The 25,766-nt window shown below is 40.4% G+C and overlaps 2 protein-coding genes across 7 annotated transcripts in view; one reads left to right on the top strand and one right to left on the bottom strand.

The window, feature by feature from the left end:
* Positions 1 to 15,825, bottom strand: part of cdk16 (cyclin-dependent kinase 16) — a 33,961-nt gene extending 18,136 nt beyond the window's left edge. The window contains exons 1-2 of one of the 3 annotated variants that reach the window (XM_053625677.1): positions 14,140 to 15,825; positions 3,341 to 3,521 (exon numbers count right to left, since the gene is read on the bottom strand). In XM_053625677.1, coding sequence (XP_053481652.1) covers positions 3,341 to 3,461 — 121 coding nt within the window. In that variant the 5' untranslated portion in view covers positions 3,462 to 3,521; positions 14,140 to 15,825. Of the gene's footprint in view, positions 1 to 3,340; positions 3,522 to 14,139 lie in introns of those variants that run through there. The other 2 variants (XM_053625675.1, XM_053625676.1) reach the window with 2 other exon arrangements.
* On the top strand, positions 6,598 to 25,243 carry comta (catechol-O-methyltransferase a). 4 transcript variants are annotated; one of them, XM_053625684.1, is made up of 7 exons: positions 6,598 to 7,265; positions 7,513 to 7,566; positions 20,958 to 21,201; positions 21,602 to 21,719; positions 22,398 to 22,591; positions 23,702 to 23,833; positions 24,185 to 25,243. In XM_053625684.1, the coding sequence occupies exons 3-7, from the start codon at positions 21,034 to 21,036 to the stop codon at positions 24,362 to 24,364; spliced, it is 792 nt and encodes a 263-aa protein (XP_053481659.1). In that variant the 5' UTR covers positions 6,598 to 7,265; positions 7,513 to 7,566; positions 20,958 to 21,033; the 3' UTR covers positions 24,365 to 25,243. The 4 variants fall into 4 exon arrangements, with proteins under 4 accessions (XP_053481659.1, XP_053481658.1, XP_053481656.1 ...); XM_053625683.1 differs by having other exon boundaries at positions 7,509 to 7,566; XM_053625681.1 differs by lacking the exons at positions 6,598 to 7,265; positions 7,513 to 7,566 and adding an exon at positions 15,840 to 15,856.
* The last annotated feature ends 523 nt before the right edge of the window (positions 25,244 to 25,766 follow it).

Raw genomic sequence — 25,766 nt, 5'->3', positions numbered from 1 at the left:
ATGATTGGTCAGAGCAGAGGGGGGGCCATGCTGGAATAAAACATGCTGATTGGTCAGAAAGCAAACAGCAGACTGAAGTTCAGTGAAACCTTCTACGCATACACAACCGTTCGAAAATGAAATGAATGATGAATGATCTTGATGTTGTTTAATATCTTAGCTTTTTAACCTGTTTATTTATTTATTTACATCTGATCAAAAAAATGCTAATGAGAAAAATAACTAATTTGCATAAAACCTAGTAAAAACTCATTCGTAAAATAGTACATTAACTAGTACATGTATAACATTTCCTTACTTAAACATACTTATATAGTGTATACACATAGTCATGTGAAAAAATATGTACACCCCATGAAAACTGTAGGCTTTTTTGACATATTTGGACAAGCAAACATTTGATCCTCTTTGAAACAGCGCCTACTGATAAAGATGATACGCTATCAAATAAAACATGCAATTGACATTTTGTAGTAATTTTCACAATTTAAATGAACAAAAAACAGACCAGTCACATGGAAAAAGTAAGTACACCACTACATTTATCACACCTTCAAACCCAGACAATTAGAATCAGGTGTTCAAGTTTGGGTTCCAGTGATTAGGACCTGCTTAGGGAGTACAGGAGGAACCGGTCTTATTTATACCGCTCTCATATCTAGTATCTGATGTTCCTTTTGCTATTGAGGTGTGTTGTGTCATCATGCCAAGATCTAAAGAGTTCTGTAAGGCCTTCGGGGGGGAAAAAAAGGTTGTGGATACCTAGGAGTCTTACAAGGGATTTAAAAGGATCTCCAAATTGTTTGAAATACATCATTCCACTGTGAGGAAAATCATCTATAAATGGTGCAGATTTCAAACGACAAATTCGGCCCAAGAGCAGACGGTCGGATGCAGAAAGAAGTCTCAGAGAACCCCAAAATTTCGTCACAGGATCTGCTAGTAAGTCTTGCAACTGTTGGTGTCAAAGTGCATGCTTCTACAATCAGAGAGAGATTGCACAAATTTGACCTGCATGGGAGGCATGCCAGGAAAAAGCTTTTGCAGGACTACAGTCTGCCAATGAGCATACAGGAAAAGACCAGGCCTTTTGGAATAATGTGCTCTGAACAGACGAATCAAAGAGTTGTTTGGTCACAGTAACAGCAGACCAAAAACAGCCTTTCATGAGAAGCACCTCATAACATGTGTGGTTGCCTCAGGGACACTGAACTGAAAGTGGACCTTTCAACAGGATAATGCTCCTAAGCGCATTAGCAAATCCACCAAGGAATGGCTCAGAAAGAAGAAATAGAGGGTTATGGAACAGCCTAGTCAAAGCCCGGATTTGAATCCCATTGAAATGTTGTAGGGGGATTTGAAATGAGCAGAACATGTAAGAAATCCCTCAAACATCTTGCAAATGAAAGAATATTACATGGAAGAGTGGTCAAATTTTCCAGCAAGCCCAGTGGACACTTATACAAAACGCCTACAAAGAAGTTATTCTCCTAAAAGGGGAAATACTAGCTTCTGAGGCCAAGGGTGTACTTAATTTTTCCGCAGAAGATCACATCTATCAATATTTCTGTTGAATAAATGATTAAAAAAAAGCTAATTTCCCTTGTGGATCTGTTCGAGTATATCAGCTTCATTAACAGGCGCCGTTTCAAAGATGATCAAATGTTTCCTCGTCCAAATATGTCAAAAAAGCCAACAATCCCCATGGGGTGTACTTATTTTTTCACACGACATTGATTCGTAGCCAATTTTAGGTTTATATATATATATATATATATATATATATATATATATATATATATATATATATATATATATCTATATCTATATATCTATATATATATCTATATATCTATCTATATATCTATATCTATATATCTATATCTATATATCTATATCTATATATCTATATATATCTATATCTATATATATATATATATATATATATATATATATATATATATATATATATATATATATATATAAACCCATCATCTATTTCCTACCAGCCTGCTAGGGCTCCCAAGCTGACTAGGCTAACATGCTTTATCTGAAGTCATGTGAAGTCACTGCATATTTTCAAACTGCTGCTAATGCAATGTTATGGTGCAGCTGAACACGCTTGGAGGAGAGCGCTAAACTGCACTAGTCTCTATACTTGAGCTAGATGTGGCCGTATAATTGTTGGGATGCAAAGTGATGATCTCTTTGCAATATTAAAAATATATATATATATATCAAATTTTAGCCACGTGTTGAGTTGAGACGTGACGCATAAGCGTGTGTATTGTCCTGTTTTATAAAGTCCTGTATTACATTGTACAGTATAATAATTAGTGAAGATTTGGGATGAGTGCGCACGATGCTGACGATGTTAATGTCATGATGGGTTACTGTGTCAGTGCTTCGAGTTGTGAGAGCTGTGAGAGGCATGTGCTAATAATTGCTTATTTGATGCATCTAGTAATTCGGAACTCGCAACAGATTTGTGAGGCGACCTGGGAAAACCCTTCACATGGGGAAATTCTGACATTTTCTACTAAATATAGTTCCAAAAACTACAAACTTTCCAGAACTGAAATATGTTTCTCTATTGCACGCATCAAATAAAGTGAAGCCTATAAAGATTTCATCTCGACTGTTGTGCAGGAGCATCACGGACATTTTGACAGCCGGTATCTGATTACAAACCGAACTGATTTGGTTTATATCCGTTTCACTACGGCATGTAACGATCCACAACTTGATCAAAGCGTGACATTCGCTGTGTGAAGAAATCAGTTTTTATTCATCTTTAAATCGCTGTCTTTACCAAGGCATTTGGAAAACTGCTTCCTTATCAAACATGACATACACACCTTTGCGTAATAGTACCAAGGCGAGATTAGAAAGAAAATGAAAAACATTTGGGGGGAAATATATTTATGGATTACTAAGTATAAAACCCCGGGAAAACCCGGGAATTTATACACAGCGACATCCGAAGGGCTTTCCCAGACCACACACAGGCTCATCTTTTTTAAAACACTGGTTACGCCTCCTAGGTGTGTTCCATATAGAAGTCGGAAATAAAGACGGCAGATTTCTAAGGTTCCTTATTTTGAATGAACGCAAAAGTAGCTTCGTTTTCGACTTTCTAACGAAGGAAACGGTGATACGACGAGTTTCATATCTTCGTATGCGATTCCTCTTTGTGACCCGTGATGATTGCTGTGTTTTGAAGTGAATATCAGAGCGTGCCTTGTAAAGTTGTACGAGACTGTATACGTAGTGCTGAAATGAGCGTGATGACGACTTGCGGATGTTGGATTTGGGAGATGAAGGTGGTGTGGCGCAGTACCAGAGTCGCTGTGTGCTCCTGTGTCCTGAGAGCTGATGCTCTCGGGCAAGTTCTTGTCCCCGTTGTTGCCCCCCCGCAGCGTCATGGACAGCTGCCGCTTGATCTTCCTCACGCGCTCCATCAGAGGGGGCAGGGGGGGCCGAGACGATGAGGAGGGAGGGGCAGCCACTGTACAGTCGCCCTATGACACACACAGACAAACACACCTGTGATGTATTTCAAGTATCCTTCAGGATGCTACACGATCAACATTTCTCCATTCATATTTTTCGACTGCGTTACAAAAAGTGGCAAAAATATCGCAAGAATGTTTTCACGGTACGCAAAATGTTACGCTATATCAAGTTCAGCCAGGTCATAAAAAGATTATACCTACAAATTCAATTAGGTAGGGGTGGCCTCTATAGTACATCATATATACGATATTTGAAAACAATTCTACAATTCATGACATGTATTTTGATATAAGGTTTGCTAACAAAGCGTTACAATTTTTTAAAATTCACGTTTAAAAAACGAGCTTACGTCTACAGAAAATAAATTGCCACTGAAAACAGTTAGGGAAAAAAATCTGCAAAAATATTAATATTTTAAAGATATAAAACAGTAGAAAGCCTCCTTAAGTCAAGTGCTTTCAGAGTTTGTAATTGTTTTGTTTTGTTTTTTTTTAATTAAGTTATAAAAAGAAATCATAATGCCCACAATAGCTCAGAAAAATGTATCACGATATACAATTTAGCTGGCTGCAAAACAGTAGTAAAACAAAAAAAAGAGTGAGTTTTGACTTTACTTACTACCAATTCTTTAATGATGCTAATTCTTTAATGCTTACAAAGACTTTTTAATCTGTAATTATTAAAAACGTTTAAAAAAAAAAAATACATCACCATACCAACGATATCTCAAAAGTGTATCGCGTAATCATTTATCGCTATATCGATATTATTTCGATATATCGCCCAGCCCTACCACAAGACTGGCCTGTACATATGCGGAAGGGGGGGGGGGGGGGTTACGATTTTTAAACGTAGTAGTGGCTTATTGTGTTACTGACATTACATCATGACGTCTCCCAACCCATGAAGATGAACATTCTCTCTTGGGGAGAACACAACATCGTCACGACCCTTTCGAATAACACTCTTGTTAGCACTCCTGGGATGACAGATGACTGTGTGGGCGGACATGTTTGTTAGTTCTGGACGTTATTGAAAGCGATGGCGCTCCACTGGGAAGACGTCATGCTGAGACTCAGTGCCGGACTCGACTTCCAGCTCAGAGCCAAGCGTATAAACATCAACACAAACTGCTCACTTCAGAAACAATCAACCCCCGGCCGCCATCGCCACATCGTTTCAAGAGCGTGTGGTGACCCCCCCCCCAAAAAAAATGAAGAGATAGCTAACTGCCTCGTTAAAAAAAATAACAAATAATTTTAGGAGGTTAAAGGCAAGATTCCGAGACATGCGCAGTCGGGCTACGGAAACAAGGACACAAACAAAACACATGCAAACGGTCACAGATGAGCTACAGCAAACAACTTCACTCCCTCAGGCTCATCTTCAGAGACGAGACCGTTTTAAACATTTAGGAGCACATCTGTGCTCCTAAACATCTGTGATGCAAATGTAAACTTTTTTATCCTTAGCCAAAACATGAAAATGTACATATTATACATTTGTACTTATTTACCAAACAAAGACATCTTACATCTCACTATACAGTTGAGGTCATAAGTTTATTAGTAGTAGTACGAGATATACACACAAAAACAGAAGAAATCAGGATGGGGTGAATACTTTTTCACAGCAGTGGAGCTAACTAGTAAGTGAACCACCAACTTTCTTGCGTTTCTGATGCACAGTTATCGACAGAAACGGACTAAAGTGCGACACTTTGCTAGAAATCTTCAAAGTCAAAACACTCAGCACGAGCATCCAATTCGGGTACAAGACGTCGCTGAAAGCTTGGTGAAGTAATTGTACATTGAAGTGATTTAGATGATAATACAGTTCCACCTGAGTGGGTGATAATTAAACCCCTGCAGTTTCCACAGTGCTAATCTAATCTTTCTTTATTTGCTAGCCATCCATTATCGCTCCAATTTAGGCTACGCTTTTGGAAGTACTATTACTATTAATAACGGACTGACACAGCGACACGTGTTCACCCAGAACTGAGTTTTCACCAACTGATCAGAAACGAGCGCAGCTATATTAAGAACAGAAACGACACACGTGTGGGTTGGAGTATGTGCCAGGACTCGGGGTGCTATAAAACCTGGTCGTGGTGTACCTTATAAAATGTAACGAGCGATCCCAAAAAATCTGCAGATCTAACACAGGGTCGTAAAAACAGTTGGAACGACCGAAACGTTACGGTTTAAGAAGTGGAAGCAAGACTTAAACGGAACACCGTGGTACAGGGCTTCTCAAGTCACCCGCAAACGGAAACGGTCAGAAGGGTGACGCTAAAAATATTTCAGATGGTTGAAATGGTGAAAGTGGAGTTGAGTGGCCTGTCGCTGAGGAACGCACGGCAGCGGAAAGCCGGAGCTGAAACCCAAGATGTGAACACGCCGGAGATTTCTGAACAGCAGAGCAGCTTGGCATCGACGCAGTGCACTTTGACTAAGAGTCAGTGATAATCAGTGCAATACGCAGGCTGTCGGTTCAAAGATCTAACCTCAAGTAAAAACCGCTCTGATCTTCGGCAACCCAAAACAGATGGCCACTCTTACGAACACGTCGACACTGCTGCACTGAGGTAATGTACTACCTTTTTTTTAAAAAAACAAACAAACAAAACCCCACTTAAATTATATATTATCATATATAATATAAAAAACATCAATTATATATAATCAATATAATATACATAGTTATATTTGTATCGTACACAACAACAGTTTGCACCTTTCTCTAATGTAACACACTGAGCTGGATTCTTGACGTCACTGAACCCACAAGTTATTTTTTTTAAAATAAATTTTTAAAAAAAATCTAAACCCGATGAACCCACAAGAAACTAACTATATGACGCAATTTCCTATAAAATCTCAGCAGTTAAAGACCTTGCATTACCTTAGACAACCTTTACACCATCGTACTAGGGATGTCACGATACCAAAAATCTAGTCGTCGGTACCGATACCACAAAAAGTACACGATACCAAAGGCGAGACCACGGCGTGGTATGAAAATAAAATTTTAAAAAATCTAATTAAAAACTCTTCTTGAGGACATCCTCCTCTGGCTGATAGTGGCAAAGAGAGAGAGAGGGGGCGGGGGGGATATTTTAGTTATCAAACACTGTCTGACTAATAAAACAGTGGCGGCTACAAGTGCTAGAGTGCATCAAAACCCAATGAACCCACAAGAAACTAACTATATGACCCATAAAATCTCAGCAGTTAATGACCTTGCATTACCTTAGAGGACCTTCACACCACTGCATTTATATTTATTTATTTACATTTCTCTACATCAGCTATAGCTTGTGTCAGATTTACTATAAACTGCTGAATAAATACAAAACACTCCTTGATTTGAGACTATATTTATTTTATTGGCCTTCTGATCGGAAGGTCGTGCGTTCAAATCCCAGCACCGCAAAGCTGTTACTGCTGGGCCCTTGAGCGAAGGCCCTTAACCCTCAACTGCTCAGCTGTATAAATGAGATGAGTGGAAGTAGCCCTGGATAACGGCGTCTGCCAAACGCCACGGACGTAAATTAGGACTATGGTTGGTGCCGAGCGGTGAACCTGAATACGTTCAGTTCTCAAAAGGGCTCTCTTTCTTTAAGAACATTTCCACCCTTCCACCCTCCCTCGAGCGTCAGACACACCCACGGAGAGGAAAAGTCCGGGCAAGTTAACAGTGCGAGATGAGTAAAGGAGAGGCTGTAAATCCTCGTGTTTAAAGTGGTAAATATTACAATTTGTCACCAAGCGGTCTGAAGTGAAGATTAGGAACGTGTAGAGTTACATACGTTGCGTTGTTTCGTGTGCTCGGCGGTGTTTTTCGTGCATAACGTACTTTTCACTTAGTTACACGGTAAAATACGCATGGATTGTACTGAAACGAATAGTTCTAATATTAAAGCGATTTCATCAGCAGTTGTTTTGTGAAAGTATGTGCCTATTTGTTTACAATATTGTTTTGTCTAGGAAGACAAGTGCGGCCTGCGTAGATGGCCTATGTGAGCTAGGGTGTCCAGACAAAGAAGTAAGTGTTCTTTCAATGCTCTCGCATAGCTCTGCGTGGTGACTACCTGAAAAACACTTTTCACTGAGGCTAATTGTGTTCTTTTGCTTTTTTTCTTTCCTTTTAAAAAGAGAAAATTTTTTATTGTATTTCATTGTACTGTATTGCATCTATTGGCTACAGGGAACACGGTTATTTGTTTTTAACTTCATAGTGTACAATTCCAACAGAGGGAAATTCAGTCTGAGTTTGAGTCATTGTTAATTCTCATAAGAAGATCGATCCATACATACATGCATACATAGATACATACATACCCTTATCCTACGCAGGATGCAGGTAGCCTGGAGCCTACCCCAGGGAACAAGGTCGGGGACACCCTGGAAGGGGTGCCAACACATTCACACATTACTGACAATTTCGAAATGCCAATCAGCGCATGCCTACAACGCATGTCTTTGAGCTGGGGGAGGAAACCGGAGTACCTGGCCGGAGGCAGAGGCGGGATTCGAACTCCCAACCCCAGAGGTGCGAGTCAAACATGCTAACCGCTAATCCAACATGCCCCCGATAAGAAGATTCAAAAGTGGAAAGTAAACAAAGCAAAACTAACTCGAACTATAATACATTTGTTCACACATTATGACAAATTTGCCAGAATAATAAAAAAAAAAAACCCAAAAACAGATCGTGTATTCTATGCTGGCTGAGAATCCCCACCAATTTTTCAACAGATACCCGTTTAATATAAGACACTTAAATATAGACATATTAATCTGGAATTTAGTCTGTAATGTCACGATGACCTTTGTGCCTCCTTGTTTGAGGCTACTTTGTTCATATCCACCATAAACTGTTGTGGTTTTAAGATAAAGCCTTCAGAGGTGCAGCTTTACTGCTGATATCCTGCAGTGTGACAGGAGGTCAGGTTGTGCCAGATTTGCAGATGCACCAGGGAAATGGTTCCCCCCCCCCCCCCGTACATTCTGGGAGAAGACACCACGAAAAACAAGACAGACAGGGTGAAAAATAGAAGCAACAAAAACATGTCCTTGTGCCAAGTGATAGGTGACCTTCTCGAGTTAATCCAACAGCACCTGGACATACAGCCTCCTCACTGACTTTCCATTCAACCTGTCAATCAGTTAAAAATACATGATATTTAAGACATTTCGTATTGTTATCGTGGACAGCAGGACATCCTGTATTGCCAGAACCTCACTCTCGCGGTGAAACTCGTTGAGACCAGACGGCTTGTGTATATCATTTTAGGTTGTTTGGCTAGCTAGAACTAGTCAGCTTGCTTTGTTCTTTAGATCAGTTTTGTCACAGACTCCAAATTCTTCGAAAACACCATCAGCTAGTACTTTAAATCAGCTCGGATTCTGACTGAAACATTTGTCATCTGAGCAGTTTTGATAAAACTAAACGTTTCCACCAGGAATGCCACTGTAAGCATGATTTAATGTGGGTTCTTACAGCACTTCAGTTGATGTACAATGTATTCGATGTGATTATTATTTTTTTCTCTTTATCGTAAAGGTGTTATTTACTTCGATGATCAATAATTGTTGTCACTTGTGAACACTGGACCACTTGCCCCTACGCCTAGTAGCGATGCTGTTATTATTATTACATTATACGCCGGAAATTTCGGCATTTATGACGATGAAGGACGGAAAGTCCTTACTGACCTGCCTTGTCACCGTGTACATGAAGCGCAAACGAATTCTGGACACGTACACGGACCTTCAGGTGTCTTTAATGAAACCTTCAGGAAGTCAGAAATCTGACTGTTAGCTTTCCGAGGCTTCGTTATTCCCCCGGCCATGTTGTCAAATATGCACGAGGGACGAAAGGAAAAAACGAAAAATCCGACCTTTAGACCGGCACGCTCGCTCGGGGGTGCTTTACCACTAATCATGGCAGTAACACACGGTGTGCGGCATGTCTGCTATGTTTTTGAATGAGTCTCTTGCTCATAAGCCCAGTTTAATAGCAATAATCATGTGCTTATAGTCTCTCAGATTACTGAAACAAGCCCTGGCCTTTCGGTGTGATAATGAAACAACGATCATGCGTACATACATACGAGCCTGTACATGGAAATAATCAACGACAGGGTCGTACAGCATGTCCCAAAGTGCTTTACTCCTCTTGTACCACAATAATTTGCCAACAATTTAAAAAAAAATCAGTTTATGGTTAGCTATTTCACTAAATGGATCAGGTGTGTTAAAGAGCAGAGCGAAGGCTACGCTGTAAAAGAGGTGAGAGTATGGAAACGAATAAGCGAAGCTAGTCAGTGTTCGACTGTGCGACAGCATCCTAATCATCCTCCAGAGCAGCATGGGTCTGAACACAAGCTGACATACCGTTAGCAGCTTGGCATGGACACGGACTGCTCTGGCAGCTTCACGCTAGGAGCGCAGATGTGTGTTTGCGTTCTCTTTAGGGAACTCTACAGCGACCTGAATAAAGCCTGTGCTATTTAGCGTGTGACTCTAATGTCAGTAATACCACTTGGATGAAATTGGGGCAATGCAACATAGCATACAATGTTGTTTTTTATTACGTGTAAAATTGTGCCGTTAAGAGGAAAATTAATCAACGACGGCTTGATGCGATGCGGCCTGCACAAAGCTTTAAGATTTCGATCGACAGCTCCATGACCAGGAAGTAGAGCCTTCAGTGGCACGGATTCCGAAGTACTTTGTAGTGGAAATTACTTGCTTAGTCAGTATATTAGTCCGTAATTAATATTTGACTCTTTTTTCGAGATACGCTCTTCGGAGCAGCACGAAGCGTCATCATCTTCCTCCTCCTCAGCTGGACACTCGAACTGTCGATCCAAATCTCACTAGCCAATGAGACTAAACCGCTGTTAAGCCCCGCCTACACGAGAGGATTGTGCCAGAATGGCGAACGTAAACTTGCGGAGAAAACCGTAAACAAAGAACGCTGTTTATTTGAACACCATGTTAGATTTTTCCCACTGAGTTCACTGTTTTCACTTTCAGTGTTTTTCTTCTCTCTCGTTGTATATTTCTGTTCATTTCTTGAAGGAAAAAAAAAAAAAAAAGTTACACTCAATACTAATGCCACAAATTTTTTAATTCCATACTAATCCAATTTGTTACATTTGCAACTTGGATGAAAACGCAGCTAATGACGGCTTGCGAGATGGGGGAGGGGGCGGGGGGGATGTCGAGTCCAATCTGACGCCGATCCGACGTCCCAGGCTAATTTTGACCCTGAATCCAATTCTCAGTAGTTTAATGATTGTGAGAGCTAAATAAGGAAGAACGCCGATCTCTAGGAAGAGGCTCGGACATTCCCGCTATCTAACGTTCATTTGTTTAAACAAAAAAAAAAAAATTCAAATCATATACGTCCAATTCCACTGAATCCACACAGGCGTTTTAGAGCAAAAACAAAACAGCAGTTTGAAACGCGAGCATCCTCAGGGATTACATAACTCGACGGCAGTTTCATATTCTGCTCAAAAGCGCCAAAACTGTATCAAAATCAGGTCAGATCCACGCACATCTGCTTCAGATTTAAGACTAATCCCATCCGCAAGCATGCTTTATGAGAAAAGGGAGGTCTTTTGGGAGGTTTATTTCAAAGAAGACAAAAAGACAACAGCTAAAGAGATGTACTACAGAACAGTGTGTGTTACTTGGCATCGTCTTCCTGTTCTCCCACGGTTCAAACGTGACGCGAGACGTTCCAGCGATGCAGAACAATCCTACGCGGTCGCTGTCACGTTAATCAACAGGCTGGTGATGGAGGCTTGTAATAGACCATCGAGAGGGCCCGGACTAACGTGGGCTTTCATTTTTTGGCAGCGATGTACAATTATCTAAGATGATTCAGGGCAATCTACCTAGCGGAGCTTCGTGTTAAGCTCCTACTCCCCTTCACTGATCACCGAGAACACGTCAGATGGCGTGTTGAGTCAGAGGCGCCCATGGAGACGTGCGTGTGTGGCTGTCTCTTCCAAGACACGGTGACCTCAACACGACAGCACGTATGAAGGATTAACGCACGAATACAATGCGGCGTTTAAACCGAACTGCACTTCCTTGTTCCCGGTTTAAAGTAACCTCGGCTTTTGCAAATCAGGAATAACCCTATCTTCGTTATCTTCGTTATCTTCATACATACCCGAGAGACGCATTTCTTGGGTTTGTGCACAAAGCGATTCTGTGCAGTTGGAAGTAAATCAAGTTTTACCGACTTCGTTGCAAACACCTGAGAGTGGCAGATCGCCAAGAACAATATACCAAGTAAGGGCAATTATTTCCACTCACCTAGGGTTGTACACACATTGTTTCTCGTCTAGCCAGCTTTCGCTGCCATGTGCTGATACCAATGAACTCCTGCGGCGTTTTATGTTTAAAATCGTTTTATCGGGTTATCTGTGTCGTCAGAAGACGCTGTAATACCTCTCCTGCAGTATTAGATGGTGTCATGGTTCTCCATTTCCCCCCCAACCCCCCCAATTTTGGTCATCTGCCAATACACACCCACCAGCCAGCTCTCTAGATCATACAACAGCTACTAAGCAAGGAGGGTGAAGTCAAACACGTTCGTCCTCCAAGAAGCTGCTCACGCTGTGTGCACTCAGGAACGCACCATCCATCCTCTTCGACATACATGCGTTCACAGATGCCCACGACTGGCTAGTGCCGCTGTGATTGACAATGAAGGGAGAGAGAGAGTAATGCCACCCCTCCCAGCATGAGCACATGAGAAGGGTCTGTCTGCATCCTGCAAGACTACAAACAACACCTATTACAAGGAACAGCCATCACAATCGGTCTGTACAGGGTTTTGCTGAGGGTTTTTTTTTTTATGGCCAAAAAAAAACAAATGCTTTTCTTAAAATTTGTGATGAAACTTGCAGAATTTTTGTGTTTTTTCTTCTTTGGAAAAAAACTACTCGAATTGGCGAACTCGCCTTGTCTTTCGCACTGATGTGCGTCGGTAAATAAACCTTTCAGCTGTGCGAATTTTCGTGTCGACGTCACGTGGCACGTCTTGGCCCAAATCTGCGGAAAATCTTGAAAGATTTCAAACTTCCTGAAATATCACAGAGTTTGTTTGATTTTGCGTTCGTTTCTGCAATCGCAAAAAACCCTGGAAGGAATGTACAAGGAACGCCTTCTAGCAGATCACGCCACACGACATTCCCACGCCCGTTCGAAGACAGACGCACGAATCTCGTCAATTTCCCTCACCCTAACCGTATTTGTTGTGGGCGTTAACTTGTAATAACGGCCTTGCTCTGTAAGGGGTGCGGTTTGAAATCCTGCAGGATTCAGACGGATACACTCGGACGATCCTGCTCCCTCGACTTCTGAGCACGGACGGCGGCGTCACGGTTGAGAATAGGGCCGGGCGACACGACAAAAGCATTTCTACGATACACAACGCACATCTGGATATATAATTGAGCGAACAAACTGTCTGCAGAACAGTAATAAAAAACCAAATACTTCAGTATTTACTTGTCTCACTTAGGATACTTCTCTGTAATGCCTACAAATATAATTAAGTTGTTTTTTTTTAAAGGACATCAATAACATCCATTCAGTACCGTTTCATTTGTAATTATTAAAAACATAAATACATCACCATACCAACAATATCTCAGAAAAGTGTATCGCGTAATCATTTATCACGATATCGATACCAAATCGATATATCGCCAAGCACTAGTTAGGATTCACAAAGATACCAGTATCGCTGCATCCCTACTTCAGACATTTTGGCAAATTATTATTTACATAAACAATTGCTGTTTTTTTTTTGTTGTTGTTGTTTTGTACATAGGTTATCTTAAAATGGTCGGTAGTTTGGTGACCAGTTCTGACTGAAACCACATTTCCACCTTGTTGTGCTCGATGCTAGCTCTTCAAAACTGACTGCCACCTTTAAACGTCATCAGGAGGGGGTTTACCCGGGATTCAAACGGTTCATGCTCTAAATACTATCACGACGCAGTCGTAACAGGCAACCATGTCCGTGTACATCTTATCTGAAGTGAAAAAAAAAAAATCACCTTTAATTCTTCACCAAAGTGCCCCTTTAGATAAGAACTTAATACCAGTGCGTGTTAGCATGATGCTCGCTCGCGCGCGCCATCCCGAATTAATTAACTACAGCATGCACTGGAATGCACGCGCTAATTACCCTGCTATTTAACGGTCGTATCTAGCAACTCGGCTAATTATTTCGTCTTCTAGGCGGAATGTTTTTATATATTTATTTATATACACACATATGTAAAAGAGAGAGATTATATAACTTCATAATCTTTTTTGGCGGTCTAAAATGAGATGAAGTGGTAAAGATGGAGCTTGCTAGATAGAGAGACAGCTAGCTAGCTAGCTATAATCTTTGACATCAACAACTACCGCTAAGACATGCTAGCTCCGGTATTAAATCACCATGGTGATTTAGCGTGCACGCAGGTAGAGAAGCGTTACCGTGAAAATGTTCAACGGATTTAGAGGGTTTGTTGTTGTTGTTTTCACTCAATACACAAGCACATAACTATAAAAACAAGCTTTTTTTTTTTTTTACCCGAGGGAGGACGTGAGATTCCCGTGTGTCCTTGTGAATCGTTAATATCCCAAAGCGGCCGCCGTGCACTCCCAATAGTCTTCGGCCATGATTTCCTATCCGCTCCGGCTGTGCACCGATCCTTTCCTGGCTGACGGCATCAGAAACTCCCTGTCCGCGAAAAACCGTGTCAAAAACGTCCGCAGCAGCTGTTCGTTTCCCCCCTTGCTGGCCAAATCCGGAGTGGAGTGGAAGGGAAGGGACGGGAGCAGTCAGGTTAGAGCTGCGAATAGATCCGGAGTCACACACACAAGCTCGTTGGAGAGGTAGAATTAGACCTGATTACACTTCAGTCACAATATAAAATCACTCTGCCATCTTGTAATAACTTGTCGTTTTACATTTTTCCCCCACCCACAGGTTGCTAGAACACATCTCAATCTGATAAAGGTATAAGAATGCAAAGTGCTCCCCTCCCCCCTATAAAACTGGAAATGGCCCAGAATGGTCTGGTCCAAATTCCATTCAACCAAGTCAGACCGTACCATTCAGTGTGAATCCTCGGGGGAGATCGCTTTTATCCTAGAACTAGTAATAAAACAGACCTGTAACATTTCCTTCCCAAAATTCACTCATTAATAAACAGTTCAAATCGAAGGCATTCAATGAAACGCGGATGTTTATCGTTTTAGATGTAAAATTTTTTAATTGGAAATCCATTTGCTTTCCCAGGGTTCATTATAAAAATTTATGTACAGGACAAAGTTGCATTTGTAGAATACCTGATTTAAAACAAATCTAATAAATGACATTACTCATTGGATTTATAGTTTCTCTGTATTTCTAAATATTAAAAAAAAAAAAAAAAAAACTGGGACACCCCCCCCAAAACAAAACAAAACAGAAATAAGCTTTATTAATATGATTTATTAAGTCAGTATGAATTGTGTAGAAGTATGGAGCAGACCAGTGACAGGTCAGAGGTCAGAGGTGGAAGTTAGGCTGGCAAGGCTTATTTCAAGCGTGGCAGCTGCCACCCAGTGCCATTCATGCAGACACACATCTGACTTCAGGAATTCACAAAACTACCATGTTTGTAGGCAATAATTGAAGCTAATGTTTCTAGTAGAATAACCGATATTTGAGCATGGAGGCTTATTCTAAACGCCTAGATCATTATTGATGAGAAATATGTGCAAGTCCAGGTGAGGTTCAAATATTTCAGAAGTTTATCACTCCGACTAACAGTTGTTGCCAAACTGAAATAACGTTAATAAAGCATTTTTACATCCCATGCTTTACAAGCAATTCAAAGGTGCATCATAATTTCTGATGCTCCAATTGTATGCTTATTTCTATTATTAAGAGCCCTAGCGAGAGAGAGAGAGAGAGAGTGTAGTGGTAATGTAAAAAGAGTGACAGAATGCACGTTACATAAGTGTGTATGAAAGAGTGAAAAAGAGTGTATGCAACAGCATGTAGACTGTTGTAGTGTGCGCGTGTGGTTATGTGTGTGTGTGTGTGTGTGTGTGTGTGTGTGTGTGTGTGTGTGTGTGTGTGTGTGTGTGTGTGTGTGTGTGTGTGTGTGTGTGTGTGTGTGTGTGTGTGTGTTAAGCAGGTCAGTGGAGCCTCTGAGTGAGTCACAGCTCTGGCATGCGCTACAACCCCCAGCAGCTCATGCTCGCCCAGATACACACTCAATGAGCCTGGAGCGCAATCCTTTGTGCACTTTATTGAGGTTTGTACTATCCTGCATTGTGAGATGGAGAGGCAAGAAACCGAGAAAGAGTTGACAGTCGTGTTGACTGAGAACCAATTTACATATATTATTGGTTGCCGGAAATATTACAGGAACATACGCATGCTCTGAATACCCAGCCTAGTGTGGCCTCATTTCCATAATACCTCCTAATATTAAAAATGAATACAGTTCAAAAAAAGTTAACTACGTAGCATAAATGTAGGAGAAGTATAGCTCTTACTTCATTGTTGAGAATATCCATGCATGCGAGAAACTCAATCCGTTTCTACTGCCACATACAAGGGAAATGGCACTTGGTGTAGAGGGACAATGCACAAGTGGCATTAATTAAATGTAACACTAGCCGGTGGCACAGCCGGTCTCACACACATGACCTTGGCTGAATTAGTCAAAATTATAACATGAAAGTTCGTGTGTGTGGCCACAGTTCAGTTCAAACTTTTCAGAAACATTTCCAGCTCTGAGCTTGTTTACATTCTGTGACTGCATTTAAATGGCCAACATCTTCTTTTTAGTCATTTTTGTATTATTATTATTATTATTCAGATGTCTATGAAAGACCTCTACACTGATTTGGACTCAAGCCTACAAGCCTATATTCATTCATTCGTGTTCAGTAAGCACTTTATCCGGAAGGCTATCCTGGGAACTCTGGGCACGAACACAGGAACACACCCTGGATGGCACATACTTCATGGTGGGCTGCATCACACCACCCCATCATTGACTTGATTATTTTCCTATAACCGTATGTCCAAAAGTGTTTTATTACGATACTGAGATATTGTCCACCCCAGCAACCAGGATAAACAAAGTCTTGCTGTAACGCACACTTTTTATTAGGTTTTAATTACTGTATATTGTCTATATCGTTTATATGAAAATAGAACGTACATGTCTTTACATTACGTTTGCATTAAATGTAACTGATGTGTTTATATTTGTTTTGGAATACATTTCCCAATCTCATTTTTGCTCTGAAATAACCTGAATGTGGCTGTTAAGGTGTGTCTGAGTGCCAGGCAGTCCTGCTGTGCCTCAGGCTTACCTGTGAAACTGTGTTCCTTGGAAGGTGATATGACAGGAAGATCTTTGTATATAGTATTTAAATCTTGTTGGTCAGGATTTGTCCAAATAGTTCTGGTGTGTTGGCATTATTAGCTGTCTTTCCACTGATAATTAAGTCCAAGATCTTTAGTACAGGAATCTAAGCCCGGGAATTTAAGCTAAGGCTTCTAGCCCAGGAATGTAAATCCAGGAATCTTAGGCTAGAAATTTTTAGATGAGATATTTATGTCCAGGAATGTAAGCTCGGGACCTTAAGGAATTTAAGTCCAAAAATTTGTAAAAGTTATGGAGCTTAAGCACAGTACTGTTATCCAAGGAAGTTTAGACCCAAGACTTTTATTAACCAGCAAACCACCATAAGGACATCCAGCACAGAATGTTGTTCCTGAGTTAACATTAATCTTAAGCCCAGGAACTTCGGCACAGGAATTTATCCCAGCAACTTAAGCCAGAGAACTTAAACCTACAAACTGTAGTTAAGAAAATTTAGCCCAGGAGCTGTGTTACAAGTACCAGCCCAATTCAGAAACCCACAACATACAAAATGGAGCTGTTTTAGACGGTGACACCCTGCTGCTTATAAGGCTACTATAAGGGGGATTTTATGCAAAAGAAAAGTGGGCAAATAATGATCCACAAGAATGCTTTCGTTCAAATGTTTCTAACGAGCCACAGAAAATGCAACTAGTTGTATGTTTACATCAAAGACAAAAGGCTGTCTATACTCCTTCCTGATTTTAATAATGATGCAATACATCTGTAATGCTTTAAATACCATACAGTATTCTGAACCAAAACAAGGTTTTAAACAGTAAATAAGTCCTCAGAGCTGAGGCTGTAGATTTGAGGAGAAGAACATGCCTGAGCTCCTGTGTGCAGTGCTTTCAGGCTTGCTGCACCGCTTTCACCTATACGACAGGGGGGTTAGGGGTGGGAAGGGTATGAAAGAGAGGCAAACACCGAGAGTAGCACAGAGAGCGAGAGGGGTGGATTGAGGCGTGATTGGCTAAAGGGGGATTAAACACTCACTCCGGTTGGCTGAGGTTATCCCTTTCTCCCAAATGCTTCCTATGTGTGTGTATGACTATAGAAGTCAGAGGGAGTGTATATGTGTGTGTACATACCTACATATGCCTGTGTGTGCACAGGCCATCCCTGTTTATGTAGTGTGTGCCTCGTGCTTCAGTTTGACCTGTAGCTGCACAAATTTAAAGAAGGAGGGAAAGAAAAGGAGGAGTGGGTGCTCAGATTAGAAGTGGTGAGCAGAAAGGCACTGGAGACGAACAGGGACGTGATCCCTGCATGTGGACATCTCCAGGAGGAAGTAAGACGTTGTGCTTGAAATTCTACTTGGCGTGATTTTGCACAGGCGTTCCTGTAGATTTCAAGGAAAAGTAGCTGCATGTGTGAGCATGTGTGTGTGTTTAAGTCATGTTTGTACGTGAGTTGTATGAGCATGTGGATTCATATTTCTTACCATCTCCACCCTCAAGACCACACTGCTGATCTGTTTTACAGCTTTTGATGCATGTCGTCTGCTTTTCCCCACAGCTCCATCTGTGTGTGTGTGTGTGTCAATGCGAAGGCGTGAGTGAGAATAGCGCGTTACTGTGGCCCTGCGGAGGCCCACGAGCTGAACAGCAGTATGGAGTGAAATATTTATGTGACCCAGTGCTCAGAATGCAGATGAGCTGACACGTTGCTGCTTGGCAGGTCCGCAGATCGATGAGACCTACTTCATTAGTGCGTGCGAGGGAGGAAGCTCAAAAGAGTTCTCTGCCTGCCAGAGCCTTCTGCCGGGCCTAGAGACTAATTATAATATCTCTAACTAAACCTGTGATGGCTCTTTAACTAAACTTCTGCCTGCCCTCATCATAACACGAGCCTCCACTGCTGCCATTTTGTATAAACTATAAGCCAATAATCCTATCAGACTGTTTAAACAAGTGGCCCACACAGATATGGCTGATTCATTTTCTATAACTCTAGCTGAAACGATTAAAAACGGTTTGTATTAATACCCTCGTTCTAATACGTTGTTGTTTTTATAGGAACGATTGTTGGTGCAACAGTCTACGTAATACAGCGCTAATATTAAACAGAAAAAAAAAAACGTGTTGTTTTTTAACAAAGAAAACATATACTTGTTTACATGGTCAAGTTTTCTGTTAGGACATGTTTATTTTATGTCTATTTATGGAAATAGTCTCCAGTGTCAGCGCTTTGTAACAGTCAGTACATTTTCGACTACTAGGAAGTTTTCAGGACTTTTCTCGTTAATATAACAAGTTGTGTGTGTGTGTGTGTTTGTGTGTTTTGTCTTCGAGAGTGAGAGAAAAGAGAGGCTGGTGATGGGAATGACCGTTTCTAACTTGTCTCACGGACATTATACAGCATTAAATGTAGCAAGAAATGGCTAAAAATCCCAACATATCATTCAATAATAAAAGGAACATTGCAGTCATTGACAAATCACTGTGGTATAAGAGGAATAAAGCGCTTCAGGACATTCCGTTATTGGAAAATAATCCACTTTGTGTCGAGTTGTGTCACATCACTCTGTCATGGATTATTTCCCAAGAGTTTTATTCCTTGCTTATCTTTCAGAAGCTGACGTGATTGATATAAATTGTGTCCTGTCTTGCGCTAAAACACACCGTCATGTCTCCATAGAAAAACCTTCCACTGAAAAAACCCCAGACTACACGATAAACCCTTTTTCATACGAGTCGAAACACTGTGCCAAATCTCTAAGGTGTGTATTTTTTTGTTGTTGTTAAAGGGAATGAAACCAACAGGAAACCAGACACACTAATTACCTCCCACTTTATTTCACCATCATTTTGAACACCGTGAATTTAATGTAATAAATATCATTTCCTAGTACTACATTTTGGCAGACTGCCAGAACTGTAATTGCAATCAGCTTGAGGCCTTGAACACAAAATATGCTCTCAGATATCAGACATTTCGAATATATCTAATTATTAACTATAGCAGAAGACGTGGCAGAGTTGCTGTTTGCAAAGCTGATTAGCTTCTGGCAATGTCAGTGTGTGGAGACAGATGTTCACTTTCCAAGCATCGCATCGCACTCAGTAGTCAGCAGCCTTAGTGGTTCCTTATCACACCCTTGTTGAAGCAGAAAGTGTGTGTCAGAACGAGACAGTGTTGTGTACCAGTCCTACGCACTGGAAGACCAGGAGCCTCTTTCTTTTCTCCACTCTTAAAACTCAGTTCAGTAATCAAAATCCACTGCAATTATTTGCACACGCATTACTCAGCATAAAAAGAGACACAATACTTATCAAACTGCTCTGCAGCTTGTACACGCTTTGCTCTGTTACAACACCTGGACATTTTATTGCAAGAATTTACATACGTGGACTTGCCAGGTTGAGTATTATCTCAAGATTAAAGGTCAGTAGACCATAGACTCTGTCAATAGGCAAATCAACACAGTCTGCACATTCAAACACTAATGCGGCTGCTAACAAATAAGCAACGCTTAGAGCATAGTTTAGCATTTGTAAGTAATCTCAAATAGATTTTTTCGGTCATTTTCTGGTATTTTCTGATACATTGTTAACTATGAAAATAGATCACAGAGCTAAAAAAACAGCCGTAGCTCCATCTTGAAGCTGGAAGTACTTTCACTCAGACAGTTTGAAGTATGTACTGTTTTATAATACTATTTATGTACAAATGGGATTACTGAGCCGAATACTGTTTTAAGATTTCCTTGCTTGTATGGTAAAAATGGTCATTTTGGTCTATTATGATCCTCCACTTCTGCTTCTAGGTAAAGGTGCAGGCTCTTTATCAGTATCTAGATCAGGGACATGATGCAGCAGTATTTCAGTGGAACAAACCGAAAATATCTTTGTTGTTTGTTGACGCTGGAGTTTAAGTATGAATCTGTCAAATACGAGTTACTGATCTTAATTCCTTATTTCTTCTTTCTTGCTGTTTCTTTCTATTCCTGGATCTCTGTCTCTTACTCAATCAGCTTCTTCCGCTATCCTCTGTCTCGTAGTCTCTTTCATTTCCCCTCTCTCCTCTCTCTTCTCTCTCTCGCTATCAGAATGGAGTGCTGCCTGCTGACGGTGTGCGCTGCTTGTGCGGCTCTCCTTTTTGTCCTCTTTTATTGGATTGTGCCAGCTGTGCAGAGTAATGGCATGTGGGCATTAATATGGCATGACTTCATCACTGAGCGACTGCGTGACATGCTCACCCGCTCCACGCGGCCTCAGGTGACATGATTTGTTTTCATTTTTGACCTTCATGCAGACATGACATTTAAGGAACTCTGTTACTTTTCTAGTTTTCGGGGGGGGGGGGGGTTTGTTTTTGTTTTTGTTTTTTTTGAAATCACAGCACTTTTAGGTGAATTTTATATACCTTTCAGGTTCAGGGTTTTCTCTTTGCTAGTTTTATTGGTTAGTCTGAAGAATTCTGTATACAGGAATTCTCTAAATAATGTATTTTTACATTTTACATTCATTTCTCATCCCATTTCATATAATTCAACTTCATTACCCCACCTCTTTTCATGCCATTCAGTGTAAAATAGCACTACCCCAATAGCTTTAACCATGCGGGAGTTTAAGTCTGGCCTCGTAACGTTCTGATTTCTTTATTGTGTAATTGCAGCGCATGCTAAAAGCAGTGCAGAAGAACGCCACTAAAGGAAATCCCGAGAGCGTCATCTCTGCCATCGACTACTTCTGCAAGAACTCTGAATGGGCCATGAATGTGGGCGATGAGAAAGGTGAACACATCGACCATTCTCTTTATTGTACTCTATTGCCTATTCCTCTCTCTCTATCTCATCATTAACTCAGCTACTCTTTCTCTACTGTTGGTTTCACATTTCTTCTTTCCATCCATCCGTCACTCTGTTTCCTGCTCTTGAGTGAAAGTCCTCGGGGCTGCTCATGTGGTATGCTCATGAACATGACGTGATGGTGTTGCTTGCCTGTTGGGTCAATGAGTTCTCCACATGGCTACACACACACACACACACAATGAGAGAGAGAGAGAGAGAGAGAGAGAGAGAGAGAGAGATAAAAAGTGCTTTTATTATTTGTCTGATGCAATGAATTTCTGTGGTGAAAGAGATATGACAATAAGGTAGAAATCAATTCTCTTTCTTTCATTTTTTTTCTTCTTTCCTTCCTTCTTTCCTTTTTTTTCCTTCTTTCCCTACTCCCTACACTTCTTGCCCAGCAGGAATGAGCTATGAGCTCATACACTCGATAAGGAGCCATTTAGGATTCAGCTGATAAATAATCAATGGTGCGGATCTGACTGGCTGTTAAATGATGCAGAAAGACCATTAATGATGTTTCGATTGTGCCATTTACCACTCAATTATATCTGTTAATCTTTCAGTGTAACTGCTACTATGTGTGTGTGTGTGTGTGTGTGTGTGTGTGTGTGTGTTCAGGCTCCATTTTGGACTCGGTGGTGACCGAGGTGAACCCAAGCACGGTTCTGGAGCTGGGTACGTACTGCGGGTATTCCACAGTGAGGATCGCCCGCCTGCTCTCCCCCGGCACCAAACTCATCACGCTAGAGTTTAACCCAGCTTACGCCGCCATCGCCAGGCAGATCATTGCCTACGCTGGCCTACAAGACAAGGTGTGTGAGAGAGAGAGAGAGAGAGAGAGAGAGAGAGAGAGAGAGAGAGAGAGAGAGAGAGAGAGAGAGAGAGAGAGAGAGAGAGAGAGAGAGACTGCTAGTCAACGTGAAATTCTCTGTAGTTATTATTTTTTATTATACCACAACATTTTTGAATGTTTGACACAATCGATTAATGTCATCAGTGATTTTAGTAATTTTCTGTAACAGCAGCTCTGACAGTAGTTCCGGCTGCAAGGCAAATCACAGGTTTATATAAAAGCGCACCTATTATGGTTTTTGAACCGTGCCTAATTTTGTTTTAAAGCTCTCATACAATATATTTACACGCATCCAAGATCAAAAAACACTTTAACGTGCTCATGATTTAAACTGCAAACCTACGTTGGTTAGTACAGGAAGTAGAGTCTGGAATCACTAACGACTCGTTTCAGCTGTTCAGAATCGCTTCCTTCTTTCGGGAGTCGATAACTCCGTTTGTCCTGCGCTTTGATTTTTGAAACTTCGCAGACTTTTTTACAACCACAAACAGCTCCATATATATAACACACTACATGAAAGGTAATATCTGAAAAACCATAATAGATGCGCTTTAATGCACTCCTTCTAATGGTGTTGCTTCTATACTAACAGCTCATTCACAGGGACTTGTATGGCAAGCATACTACATAAACAGATTAAGAAATGGGTGTGATCACTGATCAAGTAAAGTCTTCTGTAAGGAAATGCTTATTTAGCATTTTTGGAAGGAGTCTCCAGTGTCAGTGTTTTGTAGTCTTTTGGACGGAGGACATTGCGGTTTGTGGTTTCTTTTTGTCGTATTAACTTAAAATGAAAGGAAAAAATAGAGGTTAAGGAAGGAAGAAAGATATTTGATAGCTGATATAATGTAAGTGATAACAGGAGCTAATTATTATTTTCCTACTTAAAGCTCACTCCCAAGTGTTTTATTCCTTACGTAAAGCACAGCTGTATTTAAAGCACACATGTTTTACGGTCACCTGTAAAGTCTTGTAAAATTTTGAATTAGTGCCTCAACACTTAGCATGAATAATAAATGAGGGATTTTGCTCATTTTTTAAAAATTTTATTTCTGCTTGTTTTTTCCAGGTGACTCTAGTAGAGGGCTCGTCGGCTGATTTGATCCCCCAAATAAAGGAGCGTTTTGGCATCACAACGTTTGACTTCATCTTTCTTGACCACTGGAAGGACCGGTACCTCCCTGACATTAAGCTGTTTGAGGTCAGAGACATATTAAAACACACACCGTGGCGCTCTAGACAGTCCACATTTGACTCTAATCCAGATCCTGATTGCGATCAGACATAATAATCAGCATTATACCAACGACCTGGCTGCGTTTAATGAAATTTTTAACTACTTCTCTAGAGTAAAGGTTCTACAGTTCAGTCCTGATGAGCTGGATCAGGACAGTGGGAATATAATAATGTAGTAAAGTATTATTTAATAAAGAGTATTGTATTTAATAAAAACGTCCACTAAAAGAACATTCTTCACCCATTAACGATAGAAATCTGTTCCTGTGTTAGCAGTTACTATAGAAACAGGTTGTTTTTTTTTGCATCTTCGCAGGAGTACGGTTTGCTAAGGAAGGGGTCTGTGTTGCTGGCGGACAATGTGATTTGTCCTGGAGCGCCGGAATACCTGGAGTATGTGAGGAATAGCCCTCGCTATGAGAGCAGATACTATCCCGCCCACCTGGAGTACACCAAAGCAGAGGACGGACTGGAGAAGTCAGTCTTCTTGGGATAAAAAGAATAAGTTATTGCCAACAACAACAACAACAACAACAGCAACAACAACAATCACAATGATCTACAATCAATTATAATCCCAGTGCAGGGAATATAAATATTAACCAGTTCAAATCAGTGTACTGGTTTCAGTATTTACAAAAAATACAACTGCATTGATTTATAGGTGTGTGTTTATAGGTGTGTGTTTATAGGTGTGTGTTGAGGGAAAAGTTAGACGAATGAGCTCATACTTGTCTTGGTGTAAGATAGTCCATTATCATACAGCCACCTTTTTTATTTATCATTAGTGTAGTATTATTTAGAAATGTTATTAAATGGCAGATTCACACCCTTCCCCACAATTAACATCCAAACTTTCCTACACGCTGCTCCAGAATTATTGGCACCCTTGTTAAAGATGGGCAAAATGTGAAGGTGAAAAATATATCGATTGCTGATGAGGTCTCACCTGGACACTATAAATTTGTACTTAAGACCTACTACTGCTGCAATCATAAACACTGTCCTGTACTTATCCTGGGATACGGGATACTCGTTGAACATGCCTCCTACACACTTAGCATTGTTTGACTTCATAATACACCGCTTGATCTTACGTCGTCATTACCTCTACATTGCATGTGGAAGACGCTGAATTACATATATTAATTTTTTTTTTTTAAAAAGAAGGAAAAAAAAGATTACTTTTTCCCCCACAATGTTTTGACATGCACACAAATAAAATCCCAAACAAATGTACACCCAATATTGAAACGCAATATGATTTAACCATCTTTCCTTGGAGAATATGTATTTTTGTGATTATAATGATGAGTGGGAGCTTTCCAATGACTGTAAGCTTTCTAAAGATAATAAAAATATGAATGACCATCTGCTCTGAATATTAAAAAGTTATTACTGTTGTACAAAAAACAAACAAAAAAAAACAACACCACACCCATAGTTTGGTTATTTTTTAATGTCCAGACTACATAATGTAACAGCGTAGTGAACCAGTATCAGGATGTGTTTGTTGACAGAGTCTCTGGATAAGGGCGGCTGCCAAATGCCACAAATATACAGTAAATGTAAATGTGCTTCGCATTAGTTGTTTATGTAGTAGATCATTATATATTATAAACTGGCAATTGTTGCTACTAATACCACAACATGAAAGTAACGTGAGAAAAATCATTTTTAAAAATCTTAATACTATACCTTATTTACTATCTTAATACTTATAAGTATAATAAGAAACGTATAACGAGTATCTATTCTTAAAAGTATATATTGAATATATATTAAATTTGAATTCATACTGAATATATGTTTTTATTAAATATATATTTATATTGAATATATAGAATATATAGAATGTATACTGAGTATAAATTCAGAGAAATTGAATTAAAGGCTAA

This window comes from Ictalurus furcatus, chromosome 5, assembly GCF_023375685.1.
Source record: "Ictalurus furcatus strain D&B chromosome 5, Billie_1.0, whole genome shotgun sequence".
Lineage (NCBI taxonomy): Eukaryota > Metazoa > Chordata > Actinopteri > Siluriformes > Ictaluridae > Ictalurus > Ictalurus furcatus.
The sequence above is the reverse complement of the archived record's forward strand: the minus strand, read 5'-3'. Positions and strand labels throughout refer to the sequence as shown.

Excerpts from the sequence above, each read along its gene's own strand:
- comta (XM_053625684.1), top strand. The coding sequence starts at position 21,034 with ATGGAGTGCTGCCTGCTGACGGTGTGCGCTGCTTGTGCGGCTCTCCTT. Across the intron at positions 21,202-21,601 it reads CCCGCTCCACGCGGCCTCAG|CGCATGCTAAAAGCAGTGCA; the intron begins GTGACATGATTT and ends GTGTAATTGCAG. Across the intron at positions 22,592-23,701 it reads ACGCTGGCCTACAAGACAAG|GTGACTCTAGTAGAGGGCTC; the intron begins GTGTGTGAGAGA and ends TGTTTTTTCCAG.